The 23429-nt window shown below is 33.4% G+C and overlaps 1 protein-coding gene across 2 annotated transcripts in view; it reads left to right on the top strand.

The window, feature by feature from the left end:
- The window catches only part of LOC140140310 (uncharacterized), a 42307-nt gene extending 21852 nt beyond the window's left edge, over window positions 1-20455 (top strand). The window contains exons 1-4 of one of the 2 annotated variants that reach the window (XM_072162085.1): window positions 17031-17361; window positions 17862-18005; window positions 18881-19086; window positions 19532-20455. In XM_072162085.1, the coding sequence (XP_072018186.1) occupies window positions 17196-17361; window positions 17862-18005; window positions 18881-19086; window positions 19532-19609 (594 nt within the window). In that variant the 5' untranslated portion in view covers window positions 17031-17195 and the 3' untranslated portion in view covers window positions 19610-20455. Of the gene's footprint in view, window positions 1-17030; window positions 17362-17861; window positions 18006-18880; window positions 19087-19531 lie in introns of those variants that run through there. The other variant, XM_072162086.1, reaches the window with a different exon arrangement.
- Window positions 20456-23429: the final 2974 nt, after the last annotated feature.

Raw genomic sequence — 23429 nt, 5'->3', positions numbered from 1 at the left:
GTTTCAGCCGAAGATATGAAATTTATATTGAAATCGGTGAAGTTTAGCGGTATCTTTTGAAGTATGACGTGTCAATCAAAACCCGGCAGACGATTAGGCGGATTTGGATTAAAAGATTGAAAATTAGGCCTTTTTTTCTTGCAATTCTATCTTGATATAAGTAAAGATCGTTTTTGAGATATAATATCGCTTTTTTTTAAAAAATTTTTAAATTCATGCAAAGTTGATTTCATTATATAATACAAAATCAACCCTGTGTGCTGGACAAACTTACTAAGATAATTTAGAACCTATTTTATAAATGACCTGACCATCAAATTATAAGCAATTTTAGGTAAATAAAACTGGCATTATCAAGTGGCCTCGTCGAATCACAGCAAAGTTTAACTGGGTGCATAACTGGAACTGCGACATTTTAAAAGTACCTGTTCTTACAAATATGCCTATATCCTGATATTAGCAAGAAGTTAAGATCCATCATTTATTTATAGGCCCTAAAACCCCGGGGGGGGGGGGCGTATGTAGGGCTGTTAAGACCCCCTTTTTCAGCATCGCTGTCACCCAAAGACCCCATATTTTTTACGAACACATGCTCTGTCACCCTAAGACCCCCTATTTTTCAAATTGATCTTTCACCCAAAGACCCTTACAAGTTCAATTTGAACAGCAACTTTCATTTATCACTGATTTTGTTACTTATTTTGAAAAAACAATGAAATTTGAAGCCATTTAGAACTAGAAATTCGATTTTCGAGGTTTTTGCGACGCTGTTTCGGCTCTCACCCAAAGATTCCATTTAAAAAAAAGGTCATGTTCTCACCCAAGGACCCCATATTTTTTACATTTTGCTCTCACCGAATGCCAAAAATCATGCTCTCACCCAATGACCCCATATTTTTGACATTTTGCTCTCACCGAATGCCCCTTAGTGCGAAAGTGCCAGCCCTACACCTATATCCATTTCATATTGAAGTGCCCCCCCCCCCCCCGCCCGGGCCTAAAATGGAAACTTCATAATTTAAACTACCCAGCAAACACAAAACTTTCCACGGAAAACGTGTACATGTCGGATTATATTAAGGGTATAAAAGGTTTTAATAACATTCAGAAAACATTATTGAAAACTTGATGCAAAACATCCTAACATAATGTTAGTAAGCATTGACAAAATGGTTTGCAAAAATGTTTGCCAAAAATATTCTGGAATAATTAGGTCTTTTGGGAAAAAAATCTATATCTTCAATATGAAAGGTCAACATTTTCAATTGACCGTCGGCTTTTCCTCCCTGCTACATACACTTTAAGAATATATCATTAGATTTATATAATTTACTTCGAGGACTGTTATATATCAAAAATTTGAAAAATATCAAATTTTTATAATTTGTCATAAAATTTGTATTATATTGTTATTTTCAAAAAATGAAAATTATTTTATATCAGAAAGACATGCTTCGTATTCAGAATGCAATTCGATAGGTCTGAGGTGCTCTCATGTCCCACAAAAAATACTGTCGAAACGCAATAAACGCTCATTTTAGATCCCTTAAGAGACCATCTTGAAGACGAATAAATTTGATGATATCGAAACATTCCTAGCAGGATGATTATGATGATAGCGCCTTCAATTCAATAAGTCCTAATTATTTTCAAGTAGTTCTTTCAAGCCATTGTTTCAGCCGAAGATATGAAATTTATATTGAAATCGATTAAGTTCAATGAAGTTTAGCGGTATCTTTTGAAGTATGACGTGTCAATCAAAACCCGGCAGACGATTAGGCGGATTAGGATTAAAAGATAGAAAATTAGGCTTTTTTTTTCTTGCAATTCTATCTTGATATAAGTAAAGATAGTTTTTGAGATATAATATCGCTGTTTGTTTTTTTTAATTCTTGCAAAGTTGATTTCATTAAATTCATGCAAAGTTGATTTCATTGTATAATATAAAATCAAGCCTGTGTGCTGTACAAACTTACTAAGATTATTTAGAACCTATTTTATAAATGACCTGACCATCAAATTATAAGCAATTTTAGGTAAATAAAACTGGCATTATCAAGTGGCCTCGTCGAATCACAGCAAAGTTTAACTGGGAGCATAACTGGAACTGCGACATTTTGTACCTGTTCTTACAAATATATCCTGATATTAGCAAGAAGTTAAGATCCATCATTTATTTATAGGCCCTAAAATGGAAACCTCGTAAATTTAAACTACCCATGCAGCAAACACAAAATTTTCCACGGAAAACATTTACATGTCGGATTATATTAAGGGTATAATAAAAGGTTTTAATAACATTCAGAAAACATTATTGAAAACTTGATGCAAAACATCCTAACATAAAGCATTGACAAAATGGTTTGCCAAAATGTTTGCCAAAAATGTTCTGGAATAACATTTTGACAGCATTATCATGATTATGAAAATGCTCCAGAGTTTTTTCATATAAAACATTTTAAATATAACCCAACATTTGAATGTTATCAAAACGTTCCACCAAAAAGCGTTTATAACACGTTTATAACGACTTTTAGGACGTTATAAACGTGTTAAAATTCGTAAACAGGTAATTTTTCAAAAGATGGATTCGCTTTCTTAAATTTAAATTAACACACTTCCCGTTAACATGGTTAACGTGTACCGGGGTTTGAAGATTTTATCAATTTGTATTTACATTCATTTTTCTCTTGTATCATGTATTTACCCTCAGACCGAGAAAGCCAAAAAGGACAAGGACACAAAGATTTTGCTAATCATGGATGGCACTCCATCAAGTTGCCTTTTATTGAGCGTTTGAATTTGTTTCAGAATTCACACCAATTACCTTTGATCTCAGCCGAAATAAAATTAACAAAATATATAATATTCTCATAGAGAAAACGTTATTGGACACATTTGGAACACGACAGCCGCCATCGAATTCCCCTTACCCCAGTAACCCCGACTGGAGTAAAGTGTTACACTTTGTACTATTGAAATCAGATCAAAACCTATCCTAGGGTAGACCTACCCCCCTAGAATTAAATTCCCGAGTGTACAACTCTGAAACCGTTGATTAACATAACATATCATGGCTGAGACCCACACAAGGTATATATACTACTGGTGCATACAATTCAAGATCTCCGAGGGTGGCTGTCCCCTGGGATTCCACCAACAGGTGTAATTGACCTGAAGGTTACAATGGATAAAAGGATTATTGTGACTTACTCGTCTACCTGTGCATGTGTATCATTATAATTTACAAAAAGAATATCTAAAAATCGCAATCTTCAACAATTACTAATGTACTATACTCGAGCAACAACCAAATTTTTGCACATATAACTCTTTTAACATGTACTGATTATTGACAGCTCTCCATTTTCTAGAACTGATATATATATAATTTATAGAAGGGGAACAATATTATATTGTGACCCTTATCTTTGAAGATCTTGTGCTTATTTGAAGATCTCTGAAAGCCTTTCTCTCTGTTACCTATGGCATCTGTGATAAACACATTTGGAACTTACAGGCTGGTTAATTTGAAATATCATTCTGAAAATTTGTACCATTTTGCTTGTACTACTGATCTATTGAGACTTTCTGCTTATCCAGTATTTCTCTATATTGCAATAACATAATTTATATAACATTTAACGATAATGTCCTCACTACTTTACTTGCAGCTATTTCTGTAAAGGATTCCCTCTTCGCATGTGCTGATTTAAACCCTTAAATCACCTAAGGACAATTATAAATAACCATGCTAATGCAACATAATTGACATATCATAATACATTTCCTTTGTTTGTTATTGAGCTGCTAACTTCTCTCTATTCCCTTTACTTCATGAGAGTGAATTATCACTCTTAATTATGTGTTCACTAATTTGATTTGATTTGATTTGATTTTATTCGGTATCTCCATATTGCACATACAACAATACAAGGTAAATAGATATAAAATGCATTAAGATAAATAACATATAATACACAAAAAACAAAGCAAGGAGATATCACAGGATAGCCCTTTAAGCCCAAAGGCTTATTTCCGAAGAGGTCCTTTATACATTGAAGGGCAAAAGGCATACATACATATAAAAACATACAAATAAATATATATATACAAGTGAATATTAAAAGTAAAATAAAATCTTTAAACATGATTTAAATCCTTAGAAACTAAATTTGGTTTATAATATATACTTTTCATTGCCCCCCTACCCTTATTGGGAGTGGTGGGTGGGGAAATTTCTTTCCGATGTTTACTTGATGGAGAGACATTCATAAATGACTCACAAACTCAATCGCGCACTACATGTTGATGTTTACAAAATCGATGTCACCTATTGATCCCCATGCCAACACCACAACACACACAGCATGGGAGCTAGCATGACCATACCCGGATCGACAAACACAATAGGGATCGTCCATTTCTCGCCATGGGTAAATTTGTTTTCCTTTCGCTTTGCTCGTAAAACATCATTACCCTCAGACCGAGAAAGCCAAAAAGGACAAGGACACAAAGATTTTGCTAATCATGGATGGCACTCCATCAAGTTGCCTTTTATTGAGCGTTTGAATTTGTTTCAGAATTCACACCAATTACCTTTGATCTCAGCCGAAATAAAATTAACAAAATATATAATATTCTCATAGAGAAAACGTTATTGGACACATTTGGAACACGACAGCCGCCATCGAATTCCCCTTACCCCAGTAACCCTGACTGGAGTAAAGTGTTACACTTTGTACTATTGAAATCAGATCAAAACCTATCCTAGGGTAGACCTACCCCCCTAGAATTAAATTCCCGAGTGTACAACTCTGAAACCGTTGATTAACATAACATATCATGGCTGAGACCCACACAAGGTATATATACTACTGGTGCATACAATTCAAGATCTCCGAGGGTGGCTGTCCCCTGGGATTCCACCAACAGGTGTAATTGACAAGAAGGTTACAATGGATAAAAGGATTATTGTGACTTACTCGTCTACCTGTGCATGTGTATCATTATAATTTACAAAAAGAATATCTAAAAATCCCACACAAGTTTCTATCTGGATTAGAAACTTGCGAACCACCCCCCCTTTTTTTTGTTGTAATTTTGAGTAAAAGTTTTTTATTCACCATTATTGGATGGGGCAATCATGCATGAATTTCTTAATACACGATAATGTGAGCACTCCCCCATTTCTTTCCACTTTTAATCCTGCATTTTTATACAAAAGGAAAAAGGGGTTAATTGACCATAAGTAATTGCACGTAAACATATATCTTCATGTTTGATAACGCTACTGATATCTAAATGGGGGCTCATGAAGGATATTGTCTAAATGTTATTGTTGACCCATTGAAATATATATCACAGTTTGCCCATAATTGGCTCAGTGCCACTAATTGCTCATTAGCATAAAATAACACTAACATTCTTACTGGATATTGACTGAAATACATGTAATTCTCTACAATAACAATACTAATTGTGCTGGCCCTATATGTTACGGGATACATTGATCTCTATATTGTATATTCACAATAGGACATTGGCCGAAATCAACGCGATAACTAGCCGGCTGCGCAACCTCACAAAAATCTTGAAAAATTGAGGGCATAGTACTTGGCCCCAAAGTCTAGCTATCCCATGCCAACCTGGAGTTGATTCCTACTTCCCGTTAAAACAGAGTTAATCGCCCCAATACCAGCACAATTGACTATTTGTTATTAATGCCTCTGACATATTCATTCTTCTGAACACTCTTTAATGAGAATACACTACGCCACAGAATAACGTGTTGCTGAGATAGAACCCGCACGTGATGTGATCTACTCAAATACCTCCACCCCCGAATAGTCATACTATTACGTAACGCAAAGCACGTCAATATATCTAACTCAGGGTGCTCACCACCGTATAGATTATTACATCTTGTAACATTTTACTCAGAAACGCATATATGCAATTCAATTTCTTTAGAAAAATAGATATTATATTAATGATATTCCGAGTCCCATATTCATTAGTCCAATGAGACTTTCCCATGTGGTCCCCTAAAGTTTTCGTCCAACTCTTATCAAATTTTTATACCTGATGTCTTTTCACTCCACTTCAAAAGTCCATTATCCATGCAAAGTTGGATGCTCTCTAAGTTAATTCTTCTTTCTTCAGTTATCCGAAGAAGTTGATTTGTGCTTAAGCTATTTCATAATCAACATCGCACTGGTTACTTGCTTTAGTACTTTTAGTCAACAATTGGAAAATCGCAATCATAAGAAAACTTTTCGCCTATCTCAGGCAGATAATCAGGTTATCCTGAAGTTAATTTGTGCTTAAGCTATTTCATGATCAACATCGCACTGGTTACTTGCTTTAGTACTTTTAGTCAACAATTGGAGAATCGTAATCATCAGAAAACTTTTCGCCTATCTCAGGCCGATAATCAGGTTATTCTGTCGTGCGAGTAGTGGATAGAGACCTTGTAATCTGAGTAGGTACACACATTGCACTGGACAGTACACTGAAGCACAACCGCACATACGGAACCCAGTGATTGGGTTAATTACCTAGCTGGGGGTTTACACCCCCCAGCTAGGTATTGTAATCGTTCGGGTTCTTCCGCTGGCAACAAACCACTGTAATCTTCCCGTTTTCTTCCGCTGGCAACTAAGTGAAATTGCACATGTTTTCGTACTTTATGCACCAAACCCTCTATCTTTTTAACCAAACATCCCACAGAGTTGTGCGATATGTCAAACTTTTCCTCTGGTCATAAGGAACAAAAAAGTCAGTGGTCACATCTCTGTAGGATCATTGGTTAATGAGATATAGTCACTTTTTTTATTTTTATAGGCCCTAAAATGGAAACCTCGTAAATTTAAACTACCCATGCAGCAAACACAAAATTTTCCACGGAAAACATTTACATGTCGGATTATATTAAGGGTATAATAAAAGGTTTTCATAACATTCAGAAAACATTATTGAAAACTTGATGCAAAACATCCTAACATAAAGCATTGACAAAATGGTTTGCCAAAATGTTTGCCAAAATGTTTGCCAAAAATGTTCTGGAATAACATTTTGACAGCATTATCATGATTATGAAAATGCTCCAGAGTTTTTTCATATAAAACATTTTAAATATAACCCAACATTTGAATGTTATCAAAACGTTCCACCAAAAAGCGTTTATAACACGTTTATAACGACTTTTAGGACGTTATAAACGTGTTAAAATTCGTAAACAGGTAATTTTTCAAAAGATGGATTCGCTTTCTTAAATTTAAATTAACACACTTCCCGTTAACATGGTTAACGTGTACCGGGGTTTGAAGATTTTATCAATTTGTATTTACATTCATTTTTCTCTTGTATCATGTATTTTCCCACAAAAATATTTTCTGCTTTATTCGTCCATTACAAATGAAAAACCGATGGGTACCAATCATTTTGATACAGCTTGTAGGTAAAATAGTGTTCTCAAAAATTCGCTTTCTTAAATTTAAGCTGATACATTTACAACAAATTTGTACCGGGGTTCGAAAATTCTACCAATTTTTGTATATCAAAGCTCAAACTAATTCATTTTGCTCTTGTGTCTTATATTTCCCCAAAAGTTAATTTTCTGATATAGATTTAAGAGATCATCTTGAAGACGAATAAATTTGATGATATCGAAACATTCCTAGCAGAATGATTATGATAGCGCCTTCAATTCAATAAGTCCTAATAATTATTTTCAAGTAGTTCTTTCAAGCCATTGTTTCAGCCGAAGATATGAAATTTATATTGAAATCGATGAAGTTTAGCGGTATCTTTTGAAGTATGGCGTGTCAATCATTACCCGGCAGATGATTAGGCGGATTAGTATTAAAAGATAAAAAATTACGCTTTTTTTTTCTTGCAATTCTATCTTGATATATTAAGTAAAGATCGTTTTTGAGATATATATAATATCGCTTTTTTTTTTAAAGAATTTTTAAATTCATTCAAAGTTGATTTCATTATATAATACAAAATCAAGCCTGCTTGTTGCACAAACTTACTAAGATAATTTAGAACCTATTTTATAAATGACCTGACCATCAAATTATAAGCAATTTTAGGTAATAAAACTGGCATTATCAAGTGGCCTCGTCGAATCCCAGCAACGTTTAACTGGGAGAATAACTGGAACTGCGACATTTTGTACCTGTTTGCAAACCCACTGCTATGCAAGTTGCAACGAATAAGATTAAAATTTACTGCGGAGGATCCTTGAGGAAGGTATATCCTCTGTAATAATGACATTTTTTGGTAAAAATTGTGGTAAAAATCACATAAAAAGTATGTTTACTGCGGAGGATCCTTGAGGAAGGTATATCCTCTGTAATAATGACATTTTTTGGTAAAAATTGTGGTAAAAATCACATAAAAAGTATGTTTTTCAAACTAAATATCTGATGTCATATTGAAATGTTTCACTTAATCCCATATCAAGAATTATTTAGCATTGTAAGCTCTACATCTGTGCCAAATTTGTGGTATTTCCTATCAAAGAATGTAGGATTTCTCCGATATATTGCACAGTGCGGCTGGACGACGCGATGGTGATAAAGGATACATGTGTTATGATGCCTTTGCACTGTAAATTACACTCATGCAGTTTTCGTCCATTTTCAGTAATATCAATGTCACGTCAAAACGAATCAAGCTATTTCCATGAAAGTCACAGAATAAGTAGGAGACATGTGTGGCATTGTATTGCACTTATTAAAATTAGATACACTGTTGACTATATATTTTTGATAATTTGTTCAAACACGGTACAAATCATTCTGGGACACCCTGTACAAAATCAAGCCTGCATGCTGGACAAACTTACTAAAATAATTTAGAACCTATTGTATAGGCCTAAATGACCTGACCATCAAATTATAAGCAATGTTAGGTAAATAAAACTGGCATTATCAAGTGGCCTCGTAGAATCACAACAAAGTTTTCCATGGTTTAAGGGAGCATAACTGCGACATTTCAGTTTCAGTTTTCAGTTTCAGTTTTATTTACCAATTGAATCATATTTCAAAACAAACGGTATTACAATGGAGGGATGACCAAAAAAGAGCACAAGACTCGTACAAGTTTGGCCACCCTGAGAGAAATTTTTAAGAGAACTACTAATACTTAAATACTACGTGTAAAGACGAGAGACATTATGAAGCGACAAAACTACAAAATGTGCAAAGCGAGACAGGACAGCACAGGTGAGACAGACAAATATGTTGGCAATACGATATAATCAAGATAATAAAAAGATGGTTACAAGACTCAAAGTCACGAGAATCATTGATTGGAAATCAACATGATCTATAAATAAAACCCCGAGCAATCTAATTACAACTCATATTGGGATACAAGATAATCTTTATACAGGTTACTAAAACATTTAATGGTGTTACAGTTACGAATATTGAGATCAATAACATTCCAACTTAATGGGCCCTGTCTTTTAATTGTGTTATTTGCAAGATCTGTTCTGAAGTTGCGAGGTCTATACAATTCAGCTGACCTGGTTCCATAAGAATGGAAGGTATTACTCTTCTTAAAATAATCAGTGAAAATATTTGGGAGTAAACTACTTTTGAACTTGTACATAAAGAGGGAAATTTGATGTTTGTGAATATCATAAACGGTTAGTGTATTTAATCTCTTAAACAAAGGTTGTGTGTGTGCAAGGTAATGTGAGTTGGTGCATAAACGGACAATTTTCTTTTGTTTGAGATGAATAGATTGTAAATTACAATTATTCTTGTCGGCCCAAATAATATTACAATATTGAATATGTGGTAAAACCAAACTAGAATAAAGGGAAAATAATGTTGAGCCAGAAAGTATGTGTTTAAGACGATAAAGAATACCTGAATATTTCGAAACAATATTTGTAATATAAGTGTTATGTTGGTGCCATGTTAGAGAATCATCAAGAATTATCCCGAGAAATTTTGTGTGAGAGACCCTTGAGATAGGTTTGTTTTCAATATTGATTGAAATAGTGTCAGGATACGTAATACGTGTGTTGTGTTTGTTTTTAAATAACATATATGTGGTCTTTTTAATATTAAGGGAAAGTTTGTTTACTTTAAGCCATGTGGAAATTTTTGCAAGTTCAATATTAGCTGAATGTATAAGGTGATGGAGATTTTTATGTGAAGCCAATAAATTAGTGTCATCAGCATAAATGACAAATGAGAAAAATTTACTTGAGAACACAATGTCATTTATATATAAAATGAATAATAAGGGTCCTAAGATCGAGCCCTGTGGAACTCCACAACTTGTATTCAAATGAATTGAGTTACGATGATTAAAGTTAACAAACTGGGATCTATCAGTAAGGTAACTCCTGAACCAATCGAAGACATTTTGTACCTGTTCTTACAAATATATCCTGATATTAGCAAGAAGTTAAGATCCATCATTTATTTATCATGTTCATAGGACCTAAAATGGATACCTCGTAAATTTAAACTACCCAGCAAACACAAAACTTTCCACGGATTTACATGTCGGATTATATTAAGGGTAAAAAGGTTTTAATTACATTCAGAAAACATTATTGAAAACTTGATGCAAAACATCCTAACATAATGTTAGTAAGCATTGACAAAATAGTTTGCAAAAATGTTTGCCAAAAATATTCTGGAATAACATTTTGACAGCATTATGAAAATGCTGCAGAGTTTTTTCATATAAACATTTTAAATATAACCCAACATTTGAATGTTATCCAAACGTTCCACCAAAAAGCGTTTATAACACGTTAATAACACCACAATGGAGAAGAGAAGGGAAAGAGGGGACATCATCCAAACATACAGAATCATGAATCAAATCGACAGGATCAATCCAGATACCCTTTTCCAGAAAGCGGACTACCAGGGCACCAGAGGACACTCCCAAAAACTGGCCAAATCAAGATCAAGACTAGATACAAGGAAGTACTTCTACAGTCAAAGAGTGGTGGAAAATTGGAACAAATTGCCTGAAAGTGCTATTCAATCGCCCACACTCCTCTGCTTTAAGCAGGAACTAAGCAAATTGGGTTTTTAATGGGCAAAAAAGCCTCCCAAACCCTGCCACACTATTATAATCTCAGAAGAAGGTGAAGGTGTGGCATCTAAGGTATGTCTATAACGACTTTTAGGACGTTATAAACGTGTTAAAATTCGTAAACAGGTAAATTTTCAAAAGATGGATTCGCTTTCTTAAATTTAAATTAACACACTTCCCGTTAACATGGTTAACGTGTACCGGGGTTTGAAGATTTTATCAATTTGTATTTACATTCATTTTTCTCTTGTATCATGTATTTTCCCACAAAAATATTTTCTGCTTCAAACAACATTTATTTTCATTTCAGACTTTTTTATAGTCTATATTTTCTTCATTTCAGCTTAATTTAGCAGTTGTCATGGTTGTGTGCACATTCCTATTACTATTAGATACGTTGTAATAAAACATGATTTTAAACATTTGTATATTACTTTTCTCTGAGGGCTTGCAGCAAAATTAATATTTTATTTTCCTTGGTATGGGTTTGTGGCTAGTAGTCAGGTAATGATGATGATATGATGATGATGACGACGACGACGACGACGACGACGATGATGATGATAATGATGACGATGATGATGATGATGATGATGATGATGATGATGATGATGATGATGGATAATACAACTGATGTCAGATGATTATTAGAGTCGTGATGGTGACGATGATGGCAGTGATGAGGGATTTAATTTAGTATGAAATTTCACCCCCCCTCCGCACCCACCAGTCAATGTTGTTTTGATACTGAGACAGGAACGGACAATTGGTCTAGTATTGGCTCCAACATTGCTTTGGGGGGGGGGGGGTGCAAGCAATATGAAACATTAATGTTTGCCTCTCATGTTACTTGCAATGTTTAAACAAAGAGCACGTTTCTATGGTATCAGTCACAGCAGAGAAGATGTAACCTGTTTACTTCTCATGTATATGTTTTTGCTTAACACGTGTGCTATGACCCAAAAAATACATCATCTCCAAATACACAGTTCAGTGACCTCGAGGCCTCCATTCAACAAGAAAGTTAACCTGTTGTTATAGAAGATCATGCATTTATACCAAATACACTCAGAGGTCAATTTATGAGTGCACAAACATTATAGGGTCAACAAACTGTGTCTTTATAATCCGAACAACATGTGACATATTTTTTTAAGGCCAAATCGACTTTTACAATGTTTATTGAAGAGATAACATATGCATAATCTCAGTTTGCGAGTAGATAAGAGGTCGAATTTTTCCATGTTAAGAATAGAATTACATGCTAGGCATGTTTGTTCCTCTTTTTCGTTTGTGTATTAATCATCATCATCATCATCATCATCATCATCATCATCATCATCGTCATCGTCATCATTATCATCTTTGATTTGATTTGATTTGATTTGATTTGTTCATCATCATCATTATCATCATCATTATCATCATCATCATCATCATCATCATCATCATCATCGTCATCATCATCATTATCATCTTTGATTTGATTTGATTTGATTTGTTCATCATCATCATTATCATCATCATTATCATCATCATCATCATCATCATCATCATCATCATCGTCATCATTATCATCATCATCGTCGTCGTCGTCATCATCATCATATCATCATCATTACCGGACTACTAACCACAAACCCATACCAAGGAAAATAAAATATCAATTTTGCTGCAAGCCCTCAGAGAAAAGTAATATACAAATGTTTAAAATCATGTTTTATTACAACGTATCTAATAGTAATAGGAATTTGCACACAACCATGACAAATGCTAAATTAAGCTGAAATGAAGAAAATATAGACTATAAAAAAGTCTAAAATGAAAATAAATGTTGTTTTCATTCGTCCATTACAAATGAAAAACCGATGGGTACCAATCATTTTGATACAGCTTGTAGGTAAAATAGTGTTCTCAAAAATTCGCTTTCTTAAATTTAAGCTGATACATTTCCAACAAATTTGTACCGGGGTTCGAAAATTCTACCAATTTGTGTATATCAAAGCTCAAACTAATTCATTTTGCTCTTGTGTCTTATATTTCCCCAAAAGTTAATTTTCTGATATAGATTTAAGAGATCATCTTGAAGACGAATAAATTTGATGATATCGAAACATTCCTAGCAGAATGATTATGATAGCGCCTTCAATTCAATAAGTCCTAATTATTTTCAAGTAGTTCTTTCAAGCCATTGTTTCAGCCGAAGATATGAAATTTATATTGAAATCGATGAAGTTTAGCGGTATCTTTTGAAGTATGGCGTGTCAATCATTACCCGGCAGACGATTAGGCGGATTAGGATTAAAAGATAGAAAATTATAGGCCTTTTTTTCTTGCAATTCTATCTTGATATAAGTAAAGATCGTTTTTGAGATATAATATCGCTTTTTAAAAAAAATTCCTGCAAAGTTGATTTCATTATATAATACAAAATCAACCCTGTGTGCTGGACAAACTTACTAAGATAATTTAGAACCTATTTTATAAATGACCTGACCATCAAATTATAAGCAGTTTTAGGTAAATAAAACTGGCATTATCAAGTGGCCTCGTCGAATCACAACAACGTTTATCTGGGAGCATAACTGGAACTGGGACATTTTGTACCTGTTCTTACAAATATATCCTGATATTAGCAAGAAGTTAAGATCCATCATTTATTTATAGGCCCTAACATGGAAACCTCGTAAATTTAAACTACCCAGCAAATACAAAACTTTCCACGGAAAACGTTTACATGTCGGATTATATTAAGGGTATAATAAAAGGTTTTAATAACATTCAGAAAACATTATTGAAAACTTGATGCAAAACATCATGTTAGCAAGCATTGACAAAATGGTTTGCAAAAGTGTTTGTCAAAAATATTCTGGAATAAAATTTTGACAGCATTATGAAAATGCTGCAGAGTTTTTTTTTTATATAAAACGTTTTAAATATAACCCAACATTTGAATGTTATCAAAACGTTCCACCAAAAAACGTTTGTAACACGTTTATAACGTCTTTAAGACGTTATAAATGTGTTAAAATTCGTAAACAGGTAAATTCTCAAAAAGATGGATTCGCTTTCTTAAATTTTTCTCTTGTACCATGTATTTTCCAAAAAAAAATATTTTCTGCTACATTCGTCCATATAGAAATGAAATCATTTTGATACAGCTTGTAGGTAAAATAATGTTCTCAGAAATTCGCCTTCTTAAATTTAAGCTGATACATTTCCCACAAATTTGTACCGGGGTTCGAAAATTCTACCAATTTTTGTATATCAAAGCTTATCAAACTAATTCATTTTGCTCTTGTGTCTGATATTTTCCCAAAAGTAAATTTTCTGATATATATTTAAGAGATCATCATGAAGACGAATAAATTTGATGATATCGAAACATTCCTAGCAAGATGATCATGATGATAGCACCTCCCGTAGCACCTTCAATTCAATAAGTCCTAATTATTTTCAAGTAGTTCTTTCAATCCATTGTTTCAGCCGAAGATATGAAATTTATATTGAAATCGATGAAGTTTAGCGGTATCTTTTGAAGTATGACGTGTCAATCATTACCCGGCAGACGATTATGCGGATTAAAATATTGAAAATTAGGCTTTTTTTTCTTGCAATTCTATGTTGATATAAGTAAAGATCGTTTTTAAAATATAATATCGCTTTTTTAAAAAGAAATTTATGCAAAGTTGATTTCATTATATAATACAAAATCAACCCTGTGTGCTGGACAAACTTACTAAGATAATTTAGAACCTATTTTATAAATGACCTGACCATCACATTATAAGCAATTTTAGGTAAATAAAACTGGCATTATCAAGTGGCCTCGTCGAATCACAGCAACGTTTAACTCGGAGCATAACTGGAACTGCGACATTTTGTACCTGTTCTTACAAATATATCCTGATATTAGCAAGAAGTTAAGATCCATCATTTATTTATAGGCCCTAAAATGGAAACCTTGTAAATTTAAACTACCCAGCAAACACAAAACGTTCTACAGAAAACGTTTGCATGCAGGTTAAATGAAGGGTATAGAAGGTTTTAATAACATTCAGAAAACATTATCGAAAACTTGATGCAAAACATCCTAACATAATGTATATAAGTATAGCGTTTACAAAAAATGTTTGCCCAAAATATTCTGGAATAACATTTTGACAGCATTATGAAAATGCTGCAGAGTTTTTTATATAAAACGTTTTAAATATAACCCAACATTTGAATGTTATCAAAACGTTCCACCAAAAAACGTTTGTAACACGTTTATAACGTCTTTAAAACGCTATAAATGTGTTAAAATTCGTAAACAGGTAAATTCTCAAAAAGGTGGATTCGCTTTCTTAAATTTTTCTCTTGTACCATGTATTTTCCAAAAAAAATATTTTCTGCTATATTCGTCCATAAATGAAATCATTTTGATACAGCTTGTAGGTAAAATAATGTTCTCAGAAATTCGCTTTCTTTAAGCTGATACATTTCCCACACATTTGTACCGGGGTTCGAAAATACTACGAATTTTTGTATATCAAAGCTTATCAAACTAATTCATTTTGCTCTTGTGTCTGATAATATTTCCCCAAAAGTTAATTTTCTGGTACATATTTAACAGATCATTTTAAAGACGGATACATTTGATGATATCGAAGTAGTCCTAGCAGGATGATCATGTTGATAGCGCCTTCAAATCAATAACTTAATTATTTTCAAATAGTTCTTTTAAGCCATTGTTTCATCCGAAGAAATGGATTTTATTGTTAAATCTTTTGAAGAATTGCTGTCAATTATCCACCAGACGATTAGACAGATTGGGCTCAGTTAGATCTCAGGTTAGATCAGACTGATTAGTTTTAGGGTTTTTGTTTTGTTTGTTTTTTCAGTAGATCACGCGCATTCGTTTTCGAGCAATTTAATAGCGTTTATATTTATATAATTTTTTTTTCAATTTAAAAAGTCCAGTAAAATGGTTATATTCATGCAAAAAAAAAAAACTACATGAAAAATGATTTCATTTATTTGAAATACAAAATCAACATAGAGTACTGCGCAAACTTATAATTTCAATATTTATAAAACTTATAAAAATGACATGATCATCAAATTATCGTCAATTTGAGGGAAATGAAACGGGCATTTTCATGTCGCTTCGTCGACTCGGATCATAACTGCGACATTTTTAGTACTATTTTTTGTTCATTTTCTTATTAAGAAGTTAAGATCTATTATTATTATCATAATCTAAACTTGAAACCTCATAATAATTTTAATTGTGTGTCAACAATCATGACAATAATTCGTAAATGACTGTTCTCAAAAAGAAGGATTCGCTTTCTTAATAAAAATAATAAGTCTTTATTTTCCACATCATCTACAATAACATCAACATTAAACAACAAGCAAGAATAGAAGTATATAAAAAATATAGGCCTATATATACCAATATCTTTCCCAACACATTTGAATCAGGAAGTATTTTAGTCTCAGATTTGAAAATTCTATCCATTTTTATTTTTTCAAAAAACCGTATTCATTTTGCCCCAGAAAGTTAATTTTCTGGTATAAATACATGCATAATTATGATTAGGCCTATAAGGAGATCATTGTTTGACGATATCAAATGATTCAGATGATATACATGAATAAGTCCTAATTATTTTCAAGTTGTTCTTTCAAGCCATTGTTTCAGCCGAAGAAACTAAATTTATATTGAAATCAATGAAGTTTAGCGGTATCTTTTGAAGTATGGCGGGTCAATTACCCGGCATGCCGCAGTCGATTAGGCGGATTAGACTTCCAAGAGTGGAGGACTAGGCCTACGATGGACGAAGATTTTCATTGGTCGGCGAATCTGAAGTGGAGTCACAAATTATGCAAATTAATGCTGGTGTTATTTGATTGGTGGGTTTATCGATTGTGCCACTACCCTTGAACTTAACTAATAAGAATATAAGAAGTATTATTTTCGCAGTAGTGACACTTCGCATTTGCATTCCGTTCAGTTCACCACGTAAAAATATTTGGCTTCTAATTTTGAAAATCGTATTTACAATCGTCTAATTTACTAGTTCTACAAACTCGCCTCGATATTAGTATTACTACATCTCATCATGGACTTTGCCATTGCTGACCGTTACGATATCTCCTACGATCTGGTGTGGTTCAACAGACAAGCTTTCGAAGCAGACTTCAACTCATCTTCATTCGAGATGGAAAGCAAGACGACAGATGATGTTTGGCTTGAACTCAAGGAAGAGCTGCGGTTAGATAGAAATGGTAAGTCTCTTTTCACTTTATCGCAAATTTGCAAAATATTTTTGTATCGGCATTGGTTAATTAAATTTTTCTTGAAATATTGAATGAAAGATTTTTGTCGGCTTTGTAAAAAAAAACTACAAAAAGAAATAAATCGAGCTACATACAGGGGCTGCATTTTCATTGTGAGATTTGTATGATAAGCTAAATGTGTTTTTTCTGGAAATATTTTAATGAAAAGTTTTTGTTGGCTCTGTAGGAAAAACTGTACCAAAAATAAGAAATAAAGATACATGTCGGGCTGCATGTATCATTGTGAGATTTGTACGATGAGATAATATGGTTTTAATAAATAAAATGATGGTCAATTTGATCATGCTTTAGGTTATTGATTGGGATTCATAAGGTCATAATAACAAAAAAGTTAAATCGGAACAATAAGTTTCAAAATGTGGTCTGATAAAAAAATATTTCGCTGGAAAAGTGTAGCTTTAACATTCATTTCCCATTTACTTTTGCAGATCTTCAACACGACCAGAGGAATTCTCTATCAAGTCCAAGCACGGTACCCGTGACATCATCTGAATCGGCCTCATCTCCAGATGTAGACGAAGAGCAGCTCATGGAAGTAGACGATCTCCTGTCCGTCTTTACTCCCGGGCCTTGTAAGTGTTGATTCTATTGTATTTATGAACATTTTAAATGTGAGTTTAAATTAATTATGGAAGCATTTGAATCGAGTAACAAAATAAGATGAAAATACGAAGTTGATTTTGTCTCTGGCTCGAGATTAATTGCACAAGTTTCGTGCTGTTTAATACTTTAATCCATATAATGAAGTTACGTGCTTATGGCATATTCTCATTTCCGATTATTCGGAACTCACTATGGACCACAATGGCCTCATCCTAATGGCATAGTTAATAACATCAATTAAGCACTCATAGTGTATAATTTGACCTCAAGTTGCAGAGTATGAGTTTTAGTACCCAAATTTTCAAAGGTCATTCAATGAATGTACAAATGTACTGGGGTTAAAGAACTGTGCCTTGATAGATGCGCATGTTGTGGATCCTACTACTACTGATAGTTTTCGTGATTAATGTTACCCCAGCAAACAGAAAACGTTTAAATGTCGGGTTATATATAAATGGATAAGACGTTTTAATAAAGTTCAGAAAACACTTTTGAAAACTTGCAAAAAAGTATTGACATAGGTTATTCGATATTTTGCACAAAAAATGTTTTACAATAACAGTTTTGATAACATTGTTAAATTATTGTTGTATGTTTTCATTTACAACAACAACGTTTTAAAAACATTTGTGTGTTTGCTGGTATATGTTTTCTGGTGTTTTTTCTTGCTGCTGGTTTTATTACATTAACCATGTTATACACATTGGAAAAATGGAAAAAAATGTTTAAAGATTGTGATATAATTTTTCCGTGCCTTAGGGGCCTATTTGTCTGTATCAGGTTACACCAGATCAGTGCATTTGAAACATTATAATTATTCTATTTGTCGTTTGTTCTATTTCAGATAAATTCATCACTCTCCCTCCCATCATCTCTCCATTGCCGACGACACCTGTCTTCTCCTTCCAGTCTCATCAAGTGAGGGTTCCATCACCATCGACGCCGCTCTGCAACAGAATCCCGTCAACGTCTACCGATGGAGGTTACGGCAGTGACGAAGACTTTGACGATGTCACATCATCCCCAACAAGTAGGCCTACGCCAAACCAGGTGAGTTTATAAATACACTATTTAGATGGTATTAAAATGTAAGAATGTGTTGTTAACATTTCTGTTGAATGAAGCTAAATGTAAAAGGGAGTAGGCCTAGTCCAATAATTTATAAAAAATAAAAAAACCTAAAAAAAACAATTTTCATTGTCTAGATTAGAGGATTGATGATGGTACACCATGGTCAAAATTATTTGATATCAGAAGGACATCCTTTATAATTATTCAGAAATCAGAGTGCAATTCGATATGTCATTATGCTCTCATGTCCCAGAAAAAAAATATTGTACAAAAATTAACGTCGCTACCCGAGCCATTGACGCTACTATTCACAGGATGCACCAGAATGATGCCAATGATGTAGGCCCTAAGCTAACGAAACTGTCTGAATAATTGTTCTACAATTATGTTAACTCTGTGTTCTTTTTCCTTTTCTTTTTTCCAGACTTGGTATCCTCAGAGGCCACACCGTAGCAGACCTTCCTGTGCCAGGCAGCTATTTCCAGATTCACGCGATGACTGATCATGAAGAGATTCAACTCATATGATTTTAATAAGTGCAATATAATGAATAGTGAGGACTCAAAAACAAAGACAATCAATGAGAAGGAAACATAATGTAGGCCTATAGCTTTTGTTGAAGCAGGTTTCCACAAATAATCTTCGAGACTTCTCCCATATACTACACAACTTCTACGACACATGCATGCGACGGGCCCTTACAAAACGATCTTGTAATCGGAAAAAACACTTAATTATACCATTATACGAAAGGGAAAGTGCTAAACACTTAGTGCTATGGTTGCTGCGCATGTTTGTGAGTGCATATATTTATACACGTCCAGTTTCTCAGTTATTGAAATATATTGAATTGAAAAAAGTACGTAAGGGAACAAACCAAAAGATCGATGACGTCCTATAAACGAAACTACTCGATTACGTTTGTGCAAAAACATCGGGCTGAAGAATGTGTCATTATTATTATCATGTCAAAATTTTCAACATATCATTTACGTTTCTGGCAGGGAGGGAGGGGGTCGGCTGAGAAACGAAACTAGTTGTGTTTATAGGACGTCATCGATCTTTTGGTTTGTTCCCTAACAAACAAGGGGCAGGGGCAGATGTAATTGGATTTTTGTAAATCATTATTTGCAGATATTGACCGTGTCATCCCATTCTTTATTGTTTTAAATCCTAACAAACACAAATCTTGTTGTGGATTTGGTGACAACGTTTCAATATTAACATTAAAGTGTCAGGTTATATAAGGGTCATGCAAACGTTTTGTATGAAAAAACACTGCAAAAACACTTTTTAAATCTTGACAAAATGTTTTTGTGAAATATTTTGCAAAATATCTTGTCAACATTTAAAGTAAAATGTTTTTGATTGTTATAGGCCTATCCTTTATATAACCCGACATTTGCACGTTTTATGTCAACCTTTTAATAATGATAATGTAAAATATGTTGATATATGAATGTTATATTTTTCTATAATGTTGTTGAAATAAAATACCAAATAAAATAATTTTCTGTTATTGTATAGCAAACCGAGTTGAATTAGTGGTTTTAAACTAAGACTTGTATGGTTTAAAGTTGAAACATTCTTGATTCAACCAATGTAGAATTTAATGGGAGATTTAACCCCATGAGAACTACCTGCCGATTGGTCAAAAAGAAGTTTTCATTATCAATTAAACCAATCAGCAACATTATTAGAATAATTTCACCACGCAAACACATTGTGGTGAATTATTTGCAAAGCTCCATTCTGATTTGTGATTAAAATTAAGATATCATGTAATTGACCAATCAGAGGTATTGTTAGATCGGCAGGTAGTGCTCAGGGTATGGACACTTCTTAATATACAGGGTGTCCCAGAAAAAATTACCGGGCGAATAGATTTGGACGTAAGTCAATAACTAGACATCAGAATCCAAAAATTTAAAAATCAGAGTGTAGCCCATCTTATTTTGCATCTTATACGGCAATTTTACTGGATTCGGTTCACTGATTGCGAGGAAATGAGCGATTACATAACGCATGCGTCAATTCACTTCATTCCAAGTTTGAAAGAAAGATCATTCAACACAATGCGTACTAGTGGTTAACTGTCAATGGGCTTCATATTTGGGTTTGTTTGGTGAAATCCTTTTCGTTCTTTTTAAACAATCTGTTTCTTGCAAAACATTTAATTAGGTTTTGTTCAAATTTGAAAACCTGCACGATATTGAAAATGAAAGCTTGTATGTAAGATGATGCTTGGTACTTGTAAATATCTTTTTTCGTTAATGTTGATATAAAATTGCTGAAAGAATTATTGCATAAAGAATTCCAGCTGGCTTAAAAAAATTTCTCACACGGCACATTAATGTTTTTGGAATTGTAATGCAAATTGTAATGCAAAGTTTAAATATTTTAAAACGTCAAAACTTCAACATTAATGTTGCATGGTATCAAAAATCACACGTAAAGCTGTAAGCACTTGATCATTGTCATTCTTGGCTCAAATGTTCTTTGTAAAGTTAAAATATAACATATTTGCACAACCTAAAGAATTAAAGTTGGACAGCTTCCAATTGCAGATTTTCTCGGAAAAACTTTTCTTTATCTTCAGTGAAAGCATGACACCGTCGTATTATAAAATAGATAATGTGAACTAAATTGAATGAGATACACAAACTTTAGGAAGTGGTGAGCGAGTATGAAAAACGCGCCTGTTGATCAAACTTGGAATGAACTGCATTGATGCTCGCATTATGTAATCGTGAATTTCTTCGCAACCAGTCAAGCGAATCAAATACATTTTTCGTATGTTATGCACAATAAAATGGGCTATACGCTATATGTTAAATATTTTGATTCTGATGTTTATTTCTCGACTTACTTTCAATTTTATTCACTCGGTAATTTTTTCTGGGACACCCTGTAGTATAAAAATTTCATTACAAGGAAGTCGGGAAATGTGCGCGAAATGGTTTTCCTGAAAAATCCAAAATTCCATTAGGTACCTTTAGTACAGCTGCTATAGCTGAATCATTGCGGTTTGTGATAAAAGCATAAGAGTTTCCACACATAAAGTACATGATCCAAAGTTAATTTTAAGATGTGGAGGCATTTTTAATTTGACCGCTAGAGGTCACGAAAGGTCATACAGGGGTAACATTTCGCGCTATCTTTTGAAATATGGCGTGTCAATTAGACGGATTAGCTAGGCTTAGACTGTGGGAGTCGATTAGGCGGATTAGGTTTAGACTTTTTCCCGCATGCCGCGCGCATTCGTTTTTGAACAATATAGAGCTTTTATACTAATCCATGTCATTTTTTTTCATGAAAAAAAAGAAAAAAAAAAATAGGAAAAACTTATTATCGCGATTTTCTAAAAAATTCCAAAAATATTTTATATCAGAAGGACATTCTCGTGTTCTGACATGCTCTACAAAAATGCTGTAGGCCTACCTGGATTTGAAGGTATATCCATTTGTATAAATCAAACATTCATTTTGCTCTTGTGTCATATATTTCCCCAAAAAGTTATATTTATGATACATGTAAATTGTAAGGAGATCCTTTAGTACGGTAGTTGATCGATTTGATGATATCAAAACATTCATAGAAGAATGATCATGATAATAGCGCCTTCAAATCAATAACTTAATTATTTTCAAGTAATTCTTTCAAGCCATTGTTTCAGCCGAAGCTAAGAAATTTTTACGCTATCTTTTGAAGTAATGCGTGTCAATTAGACGGATTAGGCTTAGACTGTGGCAGTCGATTAGACGGATTAGGATTAGACGCATTCGTTTTTGAACGAATATAGAACTTTTAGGCTAATCCAGTCATTTTTTAAGACAAAAAAGATAGAGATAGGAAATACATTTCAAATTAGATACAAAATCAAGCCTCAGTGCTGCACAATCGTAATGATTTTTATTAAACCTATTTTATTATTGACATGACCATCAATATGTGAACTTTCAGGCATAATTTAGGATAAATCCTAAACATTTAAAAGCAAAAACGCATTTCGCACTTTAGTTTTCAGACGATCTACATGAAACATCAAACAAATCAGTAATAAAATGCTATAGAAAATAACCTGTTCTACCTGTTAACCACACGTCCAAAATGACCGCCAGAATAGACTATTTCCATTGAAATACACTAAGCAACATAAAAATGGTATAATTTTAGCGTCACTGTTAGTGTCACTAAAAGACCCTTTAATTTTTTCAAATTCATTTCCATTCAGTTTATTTTATTTTTTTCAGATATTTTGATCATACTGATAAAGTTTGCAAATTGCGTAAGAGAGTAAAATACCACAACCAACAGATAAA

This window comes from Amphiura filiformis, chromosome 19 (assembly GCF_039555335.1).
Source record: "Amphiura filiformis chromosome 19, Afil_fr2py, whole genome shotgun sequence".
Taxonomy (NCBI): domain Eukaryota; kingdom Metazoa; phylum Echinodermata; class Ophiuroidea; order Amphilepidida; family Amphiuridae; genus Amphiura; species Amphiura filiformis.
Note: the sequence above shows the minus strand (reverse complement) of the source record. Positions and strands in the feature narration are given on the sequence as shown.